Below are 15,957 nucleotides of genomic sequence, written 5' to 3' on the forward strand. Positions count from 1 at the left end.
AATGGACCAAGGAAAAAAATAAATGGCATTAATTAATTTAATACAAAATTCTGACTCAAGTGTTCTTCATTTGATCTTTGTCTCTGTCCTAAAATTTAAGAAAGTGTTTCAGGAGTCTGGCCCTCTAGACCCACACACACACAATCTTATCCCTTTTCCACTATTCGTAAATTCTGATGGCACCACCCAAACTGTGGTGGCCCTGACTTGCCCAGAAAATAATAATAAAAAAAAGGACTAACCTGTTCTTATTCCTCCCCTAATACTCCAAGGTTTGATATGTTACTAAATCATAAATAAATGTAGTTGTAATATAAGTGGGCTGCTGTCCCTATAGATATTGAATTGAAAATAAAGAATTAAAGATAACAAAGATAGTGTTTAAATGAAACTTTTGTCTAAGAAGTTTTCTTGTCTTTTTTATTTCATCAGTTCCTGGAGTTTCTTCCATTACAAATGGGAAATTGAATCATTGGTCACCTTAAAAATACAACTTGGTAAACACTTTTCACCTGCCAACCTGAACAAATATCATTTTCTTTCAGATCAGTATTTAAGGACAACCAGGGAAATGTGGACAGAGACTCAAGATTTTCACCGTTGTATAGACAAGAAAGTAGCAAGATTTCAACAGAGGACCTGCTAAAACTAGTGTCAGATTACAGAAGGTAGGGTTTTTGGATACTCTTGAAATTAACATGAATCAGCTACATTGCTGCTATTGATTTATTAACTCTGCATAAACAGTATTTGATTACCTGATTCTCGAATGTCCAAACTCTTCCGGAAAGTAGATGCTTTACAGATGAACTCACATATGCCTGAATGACACAACAAAAGTAAAGTTGCTAGAATTATATGGAAGGAGTGTGAAACCATGTCAGTTAACTATTATTGCCATGTAACAGATCACCCCAAAACTTAGTGGCTTAAAAGAACAACATCACTTACTTTCCAGAGTCCATAATTTAAACATGGTTAGGTAAGGAGAGCTTGTCTTTTCTGCACATGGCATCAGCTGGCAGAGGTCAACTGGAGACAGAGGATCCACATTCAAAATGGCTCATTCAATGACTGGCAAGTTGACATGGGCTGTTGATTGGGCTCAACTGGAGCTGTGGACTAGAGACCTTGGTTCTTCTCCATAGGAGCCTCCCCATCAAATACTATGGCTTCCTCATGGAAGGATAGCTGGGTTCTAAGAGTAAGTGTCCCAAGGGACAGAAAGTGATCACTACCAGTTTCTTAAGGCCAGGGCCCTGAAACTGTCCCTGTGGCATTTCTGCCATAATATACTGTCAAGCTGTCATACAGCCTAGATTCAAAGAAAGGAGATACAGACACCTCTAAATAGGAGTGTTAAGGAATTTTAGAACTATGTTTTGAAATTCCACAGAGCAATTCTTTGCTGTGAATACAATAATTCATATTATTTCTATCATTCAAATTCATTTTGGAAAAGACAATGAAAGTTAAAAGAAGAAAAACTTTATAAAAGCCACAGCATTTTTTAAATGTATCACCACACATTCAACATCTGGTGATGATAAGATCTCTCATGATAAGCAATTTACCTTTAAACTTTTACTCCCCTGACACCTGCAGGATTGAAAATTTAACAGTCAGCTCTCACACACTGGGAAGAGCTGGGTTGGACCCACCACTATAATTATTCTACGTTAGGTCTTCTAGAAGGGATAACACTTGAAATTGTTATCAGTTTCAAGGAACTTTCACCTTACTGCAAAAGGACAATAGGTCAGAAGGTTTGGGTAGAGAGGGAGAGAACTGGAGTGAATGTGGGGACAGGGATAGGTGGTGAGAGGGTGTCTGAACACATTCACGAAGCAGGGGAATGGCAGAAGAACCAAAGTCAGGAAAAGGCTCCTTGTCCTTGATTGTTGGTGAAGAGGGAACAAGCAGACTGTCCACTTAGCAATTGTAGCAACGACCAGCCTTGTCCTCAAGACTTCTTAAGAGTCTTCAGGAAAGTAAAATCACTTAAGCCAGTTCAAATACTAGAACTTTTTATTAACAAACGATCTATTTACCGTATTTACTGTTGCACTTGTTTGGCCATTTATATAAATGTTACCTGAAATAAGGTGCAAATAAACCTAAAACATTCTTCAGAATATCTGTAACTTGACCCCTCACTGATTTCTGTTTTTATTGGCAATATTACATAAATTTTAGTTTTCAGTATAAAACCAGCTAAATGAAATCACTCACAAGGTTGTTTAGGGTTGTACTGTTTACTCTTATCAAGGCTTAGAATTACAGTTGACTCATTTTCTGGACAACTAGAATAATTCAGTGTGTGTGTGTGTGCGTGTGTGTGTTTCTGTTCCCTACTTTCACAGGGCTGACAGAGTAAGCAAAACACAGACCATCCCTGGAAGCCTGGATATTGCTGTTGACAACATTCCTTTGGAGCATCCAAGTATGATGATGATGTCATGGTTTGCTTGTAGAGTTCTAAATAGTGGTCTTTTGGTTGGATGGTTGGTTGGTTGGTTGATTCGTTGGTTGGTTAGATAGTTGGTTAGTTACAATACTTTGTGAGTTTTTTTCTCAAATTTTGGGATAAATGGAATTCATTATCTTATAGAAATTTGGGCCTTCTTGTTTCTCTGTTAAGACAGACTATCAGTATGATAGGACAGGAACCATATTCAGTGTAACTAATATGTATCTGGTATACACCATGCACCTGGCAAGGTATTAAATTATGTCATTTAATCCTCAAAACCCTGAAGAGTTGTAAATGAGAAATGTCAGGTTCAGAATGTCAGTAATCATAATGGGAGAATTTATATTCTATCCAGTTCCTCTGACTTAAAATACTGGGCTGGTTCCCCCATACTGTGTGCCACAGGATTGCTCTAAACACTATGTGTGGGTAGCCACCCAAGTGGTCACATTGTAATTATCGCTGGAATATTTTTAGACTCTGTTATTACACAGGGAGCATGTATCTTTTTTAAAAGTCCTATTTATGTCAGTGAAAATTTGAATTTTAGAAGGAGCTTTTATTAACTTATAAATAAGAATTTCAGAATTTATTTCATAAGTGACGAGATTGGTTTTTTTTTGTTTTGTTACTTCTGATTCTGCCTTTTAGTGACTTTCTTAGTGATGCAAAGAATGAATAAAGGCATCCTAAAATGAACTACAGAGAGAGAGAGAAAAGATTATTACCATAGGATATTTGAATTACCATTAGCACTATTAAGTTTTTCATTCTTATAATTTTTCTACAAATCATTTTAACATGAAATAAAATGAGCATTTTAACCTAAGCCATGGTTCCAAATCACTTTTATATTGATTGGTGTAGAAAAGCAGAGAATAAACTAAGCCATTTCCTCTACCTGATTTGTGAGATGTGTCTGTCTTTTATTACCTACAGAAAAGAAAAATAACGAAAGAGAAAGATAAAATATTCTCTTTGAAATGACTATAGGACATTAGAGAAATTTGAACATATAATAAAAATATTATAATTGATTTGGGGGGGAAAAAACCTGTAATCTGATTCCCAAGCGTATTTAGCTAACCATTTTGCTTTTCTGAACACAGGAAAATTCCAGATGGGGTAAAGGAAAGTAGAAGGCCTTGCTGTCTTCCCGTGACCACAGCATCAGCCCCCAAGCTATTTAGTGACAGACGTTTTGATTTATAAACTTCAAATTGTCTTTTTTATTTTCCTTAGGCTGTTCCTACAAGGCTAGATTTTTCAAGATTGTAAAAACTGGAGAGGAAAAATAGAATAAATTATATCAAATAATGCAGAGGGGGGGCTGCAGGCCTGTATTGTGAAATCATTCCATGGGGAAAACTTACTATCAATCCATTAGGTACTATCCATAATAGACCCATTGGACAAAGATTGTTCTGTCAATATCTGTATTATTTTTATAATGTTAGGTAAAGGCCAGTGGATTAATCCTTATCTTATAATGCGTGGTTAGCGTGCTCAGAGAATCATCAGTTGAAATTTAGTTTTCATGTGAAGCTTAATGCAAAAAGAAAATAGTTATAAATCCATCCAAAAGATTTACCAATTTTTTGAGACATCAATTTTGATGTTAAATGGTTTGATTATCTATCATCCCTACCTCCTACAAATTTTTCGTGCTTGCATAATTTAACATAAAGTCCTTTGCAAATACAGAGTTTCTATTTCAAGTGGATTCATTTTAAAATATGTTAAGTATTGTTCACCTTAAACAATCACATTAAATGACAAACTCTTATTTTCTGATTTTTAAAGACTGTGTAACATCGTCCTTTATCCCTGTCAAGCCTTTCGATGTGACAGCTCAACCAGAACCCACAGTCGAGGTGGAAGAATTTATTTACGACTCAACAAAGTACTGCCGTCCTTATAGAGTATACAAAAATCAAATTTACATTTACCCCAGGCACCTCAAGTATGATAGCCAGAAATGTTTCAACAAGGTATGGTATGTTTCTGAAACGTTATGCTCTCTCTGCACCCTACTGAGATCATGTTAAGATGGATTCTTGAAAGTTCAAATACAAATTATCATAGGTCAACAGTTTGGAATAAAAATCCATTTGCAGAACGTGCTTAATAAGGGGCAGTGATGAGTTTCACCTTAAAAGTGTTTAAGGATGCACAGTTTATAAAATATTAATAATCCTTTCTAAAGTCAGCCCTAAATTATTTTGTTCTAGGCTTCTTTTTTTGTAGTTTCTTAAGATACTCTGAAAATAGCATATCTGCTTCCTTTTGATGTGAGTTTTTTCTTCCCTTTTAAATAATATCTCCAAGTCCTTCTGCTATTTCTGAGCACTATGGATAATGTCACAAGAAAGTGTTGGGTATTCTACATTTTTCAGATTTAATTAGAAGCTACTTATTTTAGACACCAGGATTGTTGGGTTTTTTGGTGTTATTTACCAGGAAATTACAATTTCCATTTTCCCCTCTCTGTAATTCCAGGCTCGAAATATAACCGTGTGCATTGAATTCAAAAATTCTGATGAAGAAGGTGCCAAGCCCATGAAGGTGAGCCAAGTCCACAAGGGAATACGGCACCCAGGGGGGGAAGGCAGGTGCATAGGTTCTCCTCACTGCCAAGGAGCTTTTTATTTGAGTGTGACTGAAAGAGGAGCAAGTCAATACATTTGTGTTAGATTTCCTAAAATGTACCTGATTTAATAGCCATCATTAACCGGATCTATTAGAAATGCACTCTTATAGCTCTGCTTAGCTTTTCATGACTTGGGAAAAAGGAAACTACTCTAGTGTGAAATAAATGCAAAGATTCCCCTCTGCAAGACTCTGCCCTTTCCAAAGAGCCTGCCCCTCAATTCAGCAGCATGCTTGATTTAAAATGCCACGTCCCAGGTGGCCCTCGAGCGGCCTGTGCCGAAGGGCTGCAGCATGTTGGCCCAGCGGCTAGGGCAGCGAGCCCATGGGATGCTCACATCCATGGAAGGAGCATGTGGCCTGCTGCCCAAGGAGCCGGGAGATGGCTCGGGGAAGTTGGTCCCTGTTGTTGATCACATGATTTAATAAAACACATTAAGACTACAAGGTTTGTATGAACTGTGTTTTTTAACCTCCAAAAGTGCAACTAGATGTCATTTTTCAGAGTTCATCTCTGATATATACTGTTTTTATTTTAAGGACTTCAAACAACATAGAGTAACCCATAAAAAGAGAGGAAAATTATTTTTAGTGTGCCTGTGGTCAGATCTTCCCAGTTTGAATGAATCAGAGGGATGGAATAGTAAAGGACAAAGCCCATTTCTAACTAACCCCCACGATTATCTGAGATAATCTCTTAAAGCGCTCTGTCAGGTACCAGTCGTGTTCTCTGTACCAAGAAGGTTCGTAGCATGATTCAGAAGAAGGAGAATCGATCTGAGTGATTGAATGAATCATGCAGGGGAGAAAGAGTTCTTTAAAATAGTCTTGAGCCACTGTCAGTCTCCATAGGTTCCAAGTTCCACAGTAACATCAGTTAGCATCAGGAGAGAAAAATTAAAGCAAAATGGAATTTTCAAACAAAGGCAATGACCAGATGGCAAGCACGGCAGGCCTGCTAGTACAGTGTTTATGAGGAAAATTCTAGCAAAGAGGAATAATAGCAGGTGAATGGGTCTCCTGTGTCATTGCCTTCTAAAGGATCACACAGAGATACAGCAGACTCCAGAAGAGGGCCCCTGAGCCTTGGGCTAAGGGAACTTTGAAGCTGCGTGCCTAGGAAGTACCATAGGACATCCCCTGGCTTGACTGTGGGCTGGGGTGGAATAGCAATGCAATATGGTGGAGCCTGGAACGAGCCCTATCCTTCTAGCTCAGCATTCTTGGTTGGGAGCTGACATGTCAGGGGCTGGGGTCCAACCAAACCTTGTGGTCACCCACGAATGATTGCCTTAAACTCCAAACCAGAGCTGGATACCATGGGCCCCTTTAAGAGGCCACCTTGCAGGAATCAGAATTGAACAATTTAGCTCTTATCTCCTGGTAATCAAAAGTAACAAACTAATTCAGGTTGATGTGATAGCTACATAATAAATGAAAGCCTTCAGATTTTCTTCAGCAGCACCCTGGTATAAGAAATACAAGGCAGCGGGTGAAAGAAGTTCAAGGTTAATTAGATATCAGTTAAGCCTGGCAAGTTATCACAAAATTCATCCTTGTTCCAGGATTGGTAACTGAAGAGTTGTGACTTTTTTGTGTGCTCAGGGTTAATTTCAGACACTCATAATCATTCAACTCATAACTTTTTAAACAGTGTATTTATGGAAAACCTGGAGGGCCTCTCTTCACCTCAGCGGCCCACACAGCAGTTCTGCACCATTCCCAGAATCCGGATTTCTCCGATGAGGTAAGGGCCAGGCCTCCACTGCCACCCAGGATCTCCTAAAAAGCTGAGTGAGTGGGTCAGGTAATGCACAAAGATAAACACTCTCTCTAGACCACATCTCAGACTGAGGACATGTCTTGGCTGATATTTACTGAACTGAGATTTAGAAACTATGTTAATTGACAGTTGCTCCAGGAGTTACGTTGCAAATCCAGATGTTTCAGCACAGGATCACCCTTCAAAAATACAATGTTTTTATGATATCATTCTTTTCAAGTCAGAATAATTTTTTTTCTTTTATTTCATTATTCAATATAATAAAGATTGTGTTAGATAGCTTTACCAATTAATAGCTGCATTTCTTGTCATAATGGAAAGAACATAGGAATAGATCAAGTATGAACCAACACTATGGCTTATGACCTATCCCCTTGAGTGATCTTGAGTGATCACATCTCTGAGTGTGGCATGGAATAAGACCTACCGTGGCCAACTCCTGAAACTCTCTTATTATGTGCCAGACACCATGCTATATACGGTGTATATGGATCATCTCAATTCCCAGAGTGTTCTCCAGAGAAACAGAGCCAATAGGGGGAGATATAGATGTATAGATGGGTGGATTTATTATGAGATATTGGCTCACGTCATTATGCAGACAAGAAGTCCATGATCTTCCATCAGCAAGCCTGAGACCCAGGAAAGCCAGCGGTACTGTTGGAAGGCTTGAGAGCCAGCGAGGTTATGATGTAGATTCCAGTTCTGGTCTGAAGGGGGCACCAAGGGCAGACAGAGAAGATCCGTGTTCTAGTTCAAGTAGTCAGGCAGAGAGAGAATTCAGCCTCCTGCCTTTTTGTTCTATTCAGGCCCTCCTCAGATTGGATGATGAACACCCATGCTGGGGAGGGCCATCTGTTTTACTCAGTCTTCAAACTCAAATGCTCATCTCTTCCAGAAACATCCTCACAGGCACACCCAGAAATAATGTTCAACTGGCTATTTGGGCATCCTGCTAGCCCAGTCAAACTGACATAAAATTAACTTTCCTGTTTCATGGATAGGGAAACTGGGACTCAGAGAAGTAACTTTGCCAAGGCCACACCACTAATAAGCAATAATCAGAATTCAGACCAGGCCACATGACTCCGGGGCCTCAAGCTATACCACTCTGCTCTAAAACGCGTGCAAAAAAACAGTCGGGCCAATGGTAAATTACTCTACGCATGTCAGCTTGTATTATAAAGAGATTCAGACAAACAAGTGTTAGTGATTAAATTTAATTTCTGACCACAAAGCAAAAGTCAACTAATGCAACCTGCTGATATGAAATATCACATCTTTCCATGAGTTTCCTACGACTGCTATAGTAAATCACCACAGTTTAGTGGCTTAGAAAAACCCTAGTTCATTATCATATAGTTCTGGAGGTCGTAACTCTGAAATGAGTCCCTCAGGGCTGAAATCAAGGTGTCAACAGGCCTGCATTCCTTCTGGATATTTTAGGGGAGGCCCCTTGCCTCGCCTTTTCCAGCTTCTAGAGGCTTCCACAGGCCTTGGCTGGTGACCCTCTTCCAGAAGTTTCCTCACTCTGACCTCCACTTCCTTTCTCACATCTCTGACTCTGACTTTCCTCCAATAAGGACTTTGTGATTACATTGGGCACCCATGTTAATCCAACGTAATCTTTCCATTTTAAAATCCTTAATTTCATCACTTTCGAAAATCCCTTTTACCCTGTTCACAGATTCTGGAGATTAGGGCAGGGAGGACATCTTTGGGGGGCTATTATTCTGCCTACCACACCTTATTCCACATCAATCATTTTAAAACTAATTAAAGGAACTTCAGTGAAACCACAGACTTTCCTTGACCTTATCTCCCTCCTCCACATCCATTTAATGCTCTTAAACTTTGTTCCCTATAAATTCAGGACAGAAGATGAAAAAAAAAAAATTAAGGTACAGAGCTACCACCATGTTATAGAATATTTACTGTATTGGTTGACGCCTTGGAAAAGCCCCTCTGAAAGATGTATTCTCTGTAGTCATATAAGATTTTTTTTCCAAAAAAAAAAAAAGGATATTCTCACTATTAACTCTGGCTTTTAATCTCTCTTGCTCATGTGTGTTTCCCGGAATTCTTATAAAAGCCATGGACTTTTCCACAGGAGAACATGTATATAATGAAAGCCCAGTGAACTCTGCAGTGTAGACTCAAAACTAAGGTTACGTTAATTGCAAAAATTGATAGAAATTCTTTCAAGGCGCTGTTGTAATGTAAATATTTGCAGTATTTAAAGGAAGGATGTTTGCATTCATAATTAACTGGAATTCTTGAGAGTATATTGCATTCCCGTATGCTCTTTATGTTAGCTAAGAAAAAGAAAATTTCTTTCTGGTACATGGTAAGTACTGTATATTCTTAAATGTACATCAGCCTTTGTTACCAGGTTAACATACTGGTATATAAAGAACATGTAGGCTTGTAAACCATTCTAACTGAAAAGCTCTCTAATTTTACCCTTCATCAGTATCACCCAGAAGGCTTGTTACAACACCGATTACTGTAACCCGCCCCAGATTTTTGGATTCCATATGTCTGAAACGGGGCCTGAAAATTGGCATGGTACTCATTAGAACAAGTTTCCAGATGATGCTGATGTTGCTGTTCCAGGCATAACATTTTGAAAATCAATGTAATAAATCCTTTCCTGAACAATGTGAAAATATGTGCTGGATGGGTAGATGCACAAAGAGTCTCATAAAGAAGCTGGCAGATAATCTTTTTCTAACACCTTATTGCTTGACCATTCTGGAAACTACCTAGTTGTTGATATTGGGGTGAATGCAGCTTACATGCACGGAATCCTGAGATTCCAGCGTGAAGTAGTTATCAAAAAACATGGTTTCTCATCCTGGAAGATTCTATTACTGACTAGACCACACACTCCTAGTGAGTCAAAGCCCTGTAACCATCTCTCAACTCAGGTCCTACCTCTGTATCATCCTACTTCACAACGTATGTTTCAGAGGTTTGGAAACTGAAAAGCACTATAAAATATAGAGGTTGTCAAAACATTTCTTCTTAAGAGGATGGAGCAGGCTCCTCATTACGTCTATTTTTTTTAAGATTTTATTTATTTATTTATTTTGACAGAGACAGACACAGCGAGAGAGGAAACACAAGCAGGGGGAGCTTCAGAGGGAGAGGGAGAAAAGGCTTCTCGCGAAGCGGGGAGCCCGATGCGGGGCTCGATCCCAACACCCTGGGATCATGACCTGAGCCAAAGGCAGACGCTTAACAACTGAGCCACACAGGCGCCCCCATTATGTCTATTTTTAACGTATATCAATTTTATGGTTTATATTTATTCGGAAGTATTCTTTATGTAGCTACAGCATGACGTCTCCTCAAAACAGCTCATTACTTGGTTACCACAATAACACACTTCATCTATTTTTTGTTCTTTTTAAAAAGGGATAGATTCTGTGCTAAAGTTACATCATTCCCTGCTGCCATGTTTCTCAACACTGTGCCTATGAGTCGCCTGGGGATCTTATTAAAATGCAGATTCTGTTTCCATGTGTCTGGGGCAGTGTCCAAGATTGTGCATTTCTAATGAGCTCCCAAGCGATGCTCATGTACTAGCCCATGCACACACTGCGAGAGGCCAAGGCTCAGTTCACTCAGTGTACGTTCCTTGATGATAGGTCTTCAATCGATGTCTTTTTAACACCCTACAGTTAGTCTGTGTGTGTGTTAGTGTGTGTGTGCGTGCGTGTGTGTGTGTGTGTGCTTAATCCATTCTCTACTAGCATACATTATCAAATGACAAATACCAGGCATTCTAAATTATCATCACCCACCACAATAAAGAAGTAAAAATATCAGCCCCTTAACACGTGACTGCTAGCAGGACGGATATTCATTGAGAGTAAAATCGGTACTTTTTTTTTTTTTATAAAGATTTTTATTTATTTATTTGACAGAGAGAGAGATAGTGAGAGCAGGAACACAAGCAGGGGGAGTGGGAGAGGGAGAAGCAGGCTTCCTGCCGAGCAGGGAGCCCGATGTGGGACTCGATCCCAGGACCCCGGGATCATGACCTGAGCCGAAGGCAGACGCTTAACGACTGAGCCACCCAGGTGCCCGAAATCAGTACTTTTAACACTAACTATGAAACGTGGTCCTCAGTTTCAGTGAAAGAATTTTTAGAAGGCTGAGGTGCCTAGGCTTTGTCTTACCCTACCTGGGGCAAATGAGTTTCATCCCAGTCCGGCTATTATCTCTTTCCTTGCAGGTAAAAATTGAGCTCCCGACACAGCTCCATGAGAAACACCATATTTTGTTTTCTTTTTATCATATCACTTGTGACATAAATGCCAAGGCTAATGCCAAGAAAAAGGAGACCCTGGAAACATCAGGTACTGACAGGACGTGATCTGAGACAGCATTACGTGTCATCTGTGTGACTTGAACTGGAGAGTATTTTAAAGCTCCCATTTATTAAATTTTTTTAGTGAAGTGTTCTATTCATAAGTGGCAAGTAACTTTGTTTTTACCCCTCACCATGGAGGTTTGTACTCAGAAGTTTTCTCTTCGTTCTTCCTTTGCACAGTTGGATATGCTTGGCTTCCCCTGATGAAACATGATCAGATAGCTTCTCAAGAATACAATATCCCAATAGCAACAAGCCTGCCTCCTAATTATTTAAGCTTTCAAGACTCTGCAAGCGGAAAGGTATTGAGTGATGTATAATTTAAGAGAAAAAAAAATACATGAGCTAAATGGCATGAGGTTATCTTCTGTCTGTTATTTAAATGAACCCAAGGACTGTAGTGTATGCATCCATTGTAGTGGTGAGTTGCGTACCTACAATATTTCAGAGGTCTTGTTTGGTTTGTGGCCAGTAGAAATGATCCATTAGAATGGCCCCCTGATATCACATTGGTCTCCCTCACCAATATTGTCAAATGTATTGCATCTTTTATTTTGCATCTCTAGAGTCACGTAAGGTGAATGGATCAGGATGGCAAATTAACACGAGCTGTATAACCTGTTTGTTTTCTTTTCTCCAATTACCACACTCTTTTTTACAGCACGGTGGGAGTGACATGAAGTGGGTTGATGGTGGCAAACCACTCTTCAAAGTATCGACATTTGTGGTATCCACAGTGAACACTCAGGTGAGTGTGTTGTCCTGAGATCTCAGCATCTGCTCTAACACGGAGAATCCTCAGGGGGCTCTTGTATTTAGAGGAGGGGACTCACCATTTCCCAAGTTGTCAGAGGGCCAGGTGATTGAGAATTGCAAAGGAAGAATAGAGGCATAACTTTATGCATCTCCCAGGAGAGATAGAATGCCCAACCCTTCAGCCCTGGGGCCATAAACTGCAACCTAGAATACCAGGCGTGTATGTCTGTGGATGATGCCCCCCTGGAAATATGGTTTGCTTCCACTGACAACATCCAAGTGTTAAAAATGGGAAAAGTCGGAGTGAAAGACTTTGGATCTTTACCTCAGAATGAAAAACTTTGGATCTTTCCTCAAAACTAAGTCTGAAGGGCACCTGGGTGGCTCAGCCGGTTAAGTGTTTGCCTTCAGCTCAGGTCATGGGATCGAGTCCTGCATCAGTCCCCTTGCTCAGCGGGGAGTCTACTTCTCCCTCTCCCTCTGCTCCTCCCCCCTACTTGTGCTCTCTCTCTCTCTCTGTAAATAAATAAATAAAATCTTAAAAAAAAAAACAACTAATTCTGATTCCCAATGCCTAACCGGTGCTCCTGATGTTGGTGACCATGATGTTGGCAGAACTGCACTGGAGAGTCTCCTTCACCAAATTCTTCCTCAGTGATCCTGCACAAGTTGCCTCACCCCTGAGGTCTTTATTTTGTCACCAGAAAAATGGTGACAATAGTATCTGCCAAGGTTGTGGGAAGGACCAAAATGAGAAACCACATGTGAAAATATCTCAGGAACTGCAAAATGCTACACAAATGTTCTTACTGCTGTTGCTAAATTACCACAGACACACCCCTTCCCCTGCAAGACAGCTGATTTTACCTCAGTGTGAGGACTTTCATGATACCAGTTATAAAGTACAAAGCAAATCATTAAGTACACAAACTGTATTTCTCCTTTCTTAAATTCAGTGTGTTGCTAATACTCACTTGCTGAGAGAAAAGAAATCATCCAGGTATCACATACATATTGCTTCAGAATTTCTCTCCACAACCTCTGGTGCCTCAAGCCACATTTAGCCCTCGTCCCCAGGACTCTACCCAAATTCCTCAAGTCCCACAGTATGGTCCTTCCCCACCCAATCCTGCCTTTATATACCTCAGAATACCGATCTGTCTTCCTCACATGCCCAGCTGCTTTCCTCCCAACAGGCCAGGTGTCTCTCTGCCTCATCACCACTCACCTTTCTCTGCATCTGCTGCCACTGCCCACGGGCTTGTTGTCCTGGCGGGACACATCCGTCCTTCCTTAAGCCCAGCATTTACCTCAGTGATCAATCTCTCTCTCTCTTCCTCCCCTCCCTGCATCGGCCTGGTCAGGTCCCACCCGTCCTTCAGACGTTGGCTCAAATGTCACTTTCTCAAAGAAGCCCCTCCTATTCCCTGACCCCTCAGACACGCTGTGTCATCTTGTCGTACACCCACGTGGCACCCTGCTTTCCTGTGAAGCACTTACCTGTGATCGAGTAGGCGTGTGTGGACATGGCGGTATCGTGCCTGTCTCCCTGGCATCATGGGAGGACCACAGAGGAAGGGGCTGGGTTTTCCTGGGCCTCCACGCTGTCCTCCATGCCTGCCAAGGGCCTGGCATGTAGTCAGCTTTCAATGAATAATTGTCAGATAGATTAATAAGTGAAATGAAACTGAAAATATCACACAAACACACACACACACACACACACACCAGAACCGAGGGAAACCTAAATCACAGATGTCCTTCTAGAATCAACACATTCCAGAGAAAGATCCTAAATGTGTATCTCCACTAAAATTCTGTGTCTCACTTTCTGACTATATAATTCTGACCCTCAGCTCAGATCTTAGAGAATTTCTAAGGTGCCGCCCTCTTCAGGAAATAGCATTAAAGGGCATACTCAGGCCGCTGTAACAAATACCACAGACTGGGCAGCTTAAACAACAGAAATTTATGTTCTCCCCATTCTGGAGTCCAGAAGACCAATATCAAGGTGTTGGCAGGGTTGCTTTCTTCTGAGGCCTCTTTTCTGGACATGTAGGTGGCCATCTTCTTCCTGGGTCCTCTCACGGTCTCTTCCTCTATGCCAGTACATGACTGGTGTCTATCTGTGTGTCCAAATTTCCTCCTTAATTTTTTTTTAAGTAGGCAGGTCTTGAACTCATGACCCTGAGATCAAAACCTGAGCTGAATCAAGGCTCAGATACTTAACTGATGGGGCCATCCAGCGCCCCTAAATTTCCTCTTTTATGGAGACATCAGTCATATTGGAGTGGGTCCACCCTAACTGCCTCAATTTAACATAACTATGTCTTTAAAGACCTTATTTCTAAATATGGTTACATTCTGAGGTCCCGGGAGTTGGGACTTCAACATATGGATTGTGGGAGGACACAATTCAGCCCATAACAAAGGATACAAATCGGTTTTATCTCATCAGGTTAGTGTGAACTTTCTAATTTTTTACTAGCTCAGGCATTGTAAGTCTGAAAATATCCCCGTGCATATTAAGAGTACACCTTCTCATGTATGTTAAGAAATATGTAAGAAAAATACATAAAAGTCTGTGGAAAAAAACAGGAAGATGAAAAAAGGCAATTTTTAAAAAATGGGGGGGTGGGGAAGAGCCAAGAGAAGTGCTTCTCCAGCCACTGTCATGTGACCGAGAAGAAAAGCACACTTACAAAGCCATCACTCAACTCCTTGATAAAGCACCTGCTCATCAAGGCATCTGTCCTCCAGAAATACTCACCCTCCATCACCATAATCTCTATATAGCTTATGTGTCATCAGAATTAAACACTTTCTTTGCTGTTTCAGGATCCCCGTGTGAACGCATTTTTCCGACAGTGCCAAAAAAGAGAGAAAGATATGTCTCAGTCACCTACCTCGAATTTCATCCGCTCTTGTAAGGTAACATGATATGCAAATAGTTTCCATGTTTCTAGGGCAGAAACAGGCAAGCGGGACATTGACAGTTTCCAATGAGTAGCAAACTAAGAGAGAATTTTTAAAAGCCTTATCAATGCAGAGAGTGCATGGTTATTTCTCAATTCCTAAACAGTTTCTGCCTGTTGTTTACAAACATCAGGTTTTTTTCCAAAATAAAAATGATTGCAAATCAGACTCAATTGATTTTAAATTAGGTAATTGCATATCGGGTCCTTGCAACTATGTCCCCGTGCCGTGTGCCATGCTAAGTGCAATGAAGGATAAAGCCAGGTAGAGGTGAGCTAGAGTGTTCATATTTGAGTTCTGAAATACATCAGCAGAACGTGCTTTAAATTTAATCAGTGCCCTTTTTCTCCCACTAACTTACTGCAGAACTTACTGAATGTGGAAAAGATTCACGCAATCATGAGTTTTCTGCCCATAATCTTGAATCAGCTCTTCAAGGTGCTGGTACAGAATGAAGAAGACGAAATAAGTACGACTGTGACCAGGTATCTCTCCCATGGTCTTAGGAGAAGAGATCTTACAGTTTGTGATTGCACAAAACTGTGATGATAACTGAATGGCCACTCACTTATTCATGCTTGCATTTCACTTGAACACGTGTCTCAAATTTTAAGTATTTTTTCACTCTTGAGTTCTTGCCTTCAAATCTGTTTTTATCATTTGGATAAAGTTTTAGACCTCTTTTTTAACTTTTTCTTTTGTTTTTTAATTAAGCTTTTTATTTTGAGATCATTATAGATTTGCATGCAGTCATGAGAAATAATGCAGAGAGATCCCATGTTCCCTTTACCCAGTTTACCAACGGCACCATCTTGCAAAACTGTAGCACAGTATCACTACCGGAATATTGAAATTGATAGAAACAGGATAGGGAACACTTCCATCACCACGGATGCCCTTTATACACACAATTACTTCCCTCATGTCCCCAGCCCCCAC

General features: G+C 40.3%; 1 protein-coding gene across 1 annotated transcript in view; it reads left to right on the forward strand.

Moving 5' to 3' along the window:
* Positions 1-15,957, forward strand: part of DOCK10 (dedicator of cytokinesis 10) — a 246,400-nt gene that overhangs the window by 172,872 nt on the left and 57,571 nt on the right. Inside the window, exons 15-24 of the mRNA XM_081815303.1 lie at positions 546-668; positions 2,364-2,443; positions 4,277-4,464; positions 4,973-5,038; positions 6,777-6,869; positions 11,149-11,272; positions 11,467-11,588; positions 11,948-12,034; positions 14,881-14,973; positions 15,385-15,503. Coding sequence (XP_081671429.1) covers positions 546-668; positions 2,364-2,443; positions 4,277-4,464; positions 4,973-5,038; positions 6,777-6,869; positions 11,149-11,272; positions 11,467-11,588; positions 11,948-12,034; positions 14,881-14,973; positions 15,385-15,503 — 1,095 coding nt within the window. The remainder of the gene's footprint in view (positions 1-545; positions 669-2,363; positions 2,444-4,276; positions 4,465-4,972; positions 5,039-6,776; positions 6,870-11,148; positions 11,273-11,466; positions 11,589-11,947; positions 12,035-14,880; positions 14,974-15,384; positions 15,504-15,957) is intronic.

Source organism: Leptonychotes weddellii, chromosome 3 (assembly GCF_054177405.1).
Source record: "Leptonychotes weddellii isolate Sample4059 chromosome 3, ASM5417740v2, whole genome shotgun sequence".
Lineage (NCBI taxonomy): Eukaryota > Metazoa > Chordata > Mammalia > Carnivora > Phocidae > Leptonychotes > Leptonychotes weddellii.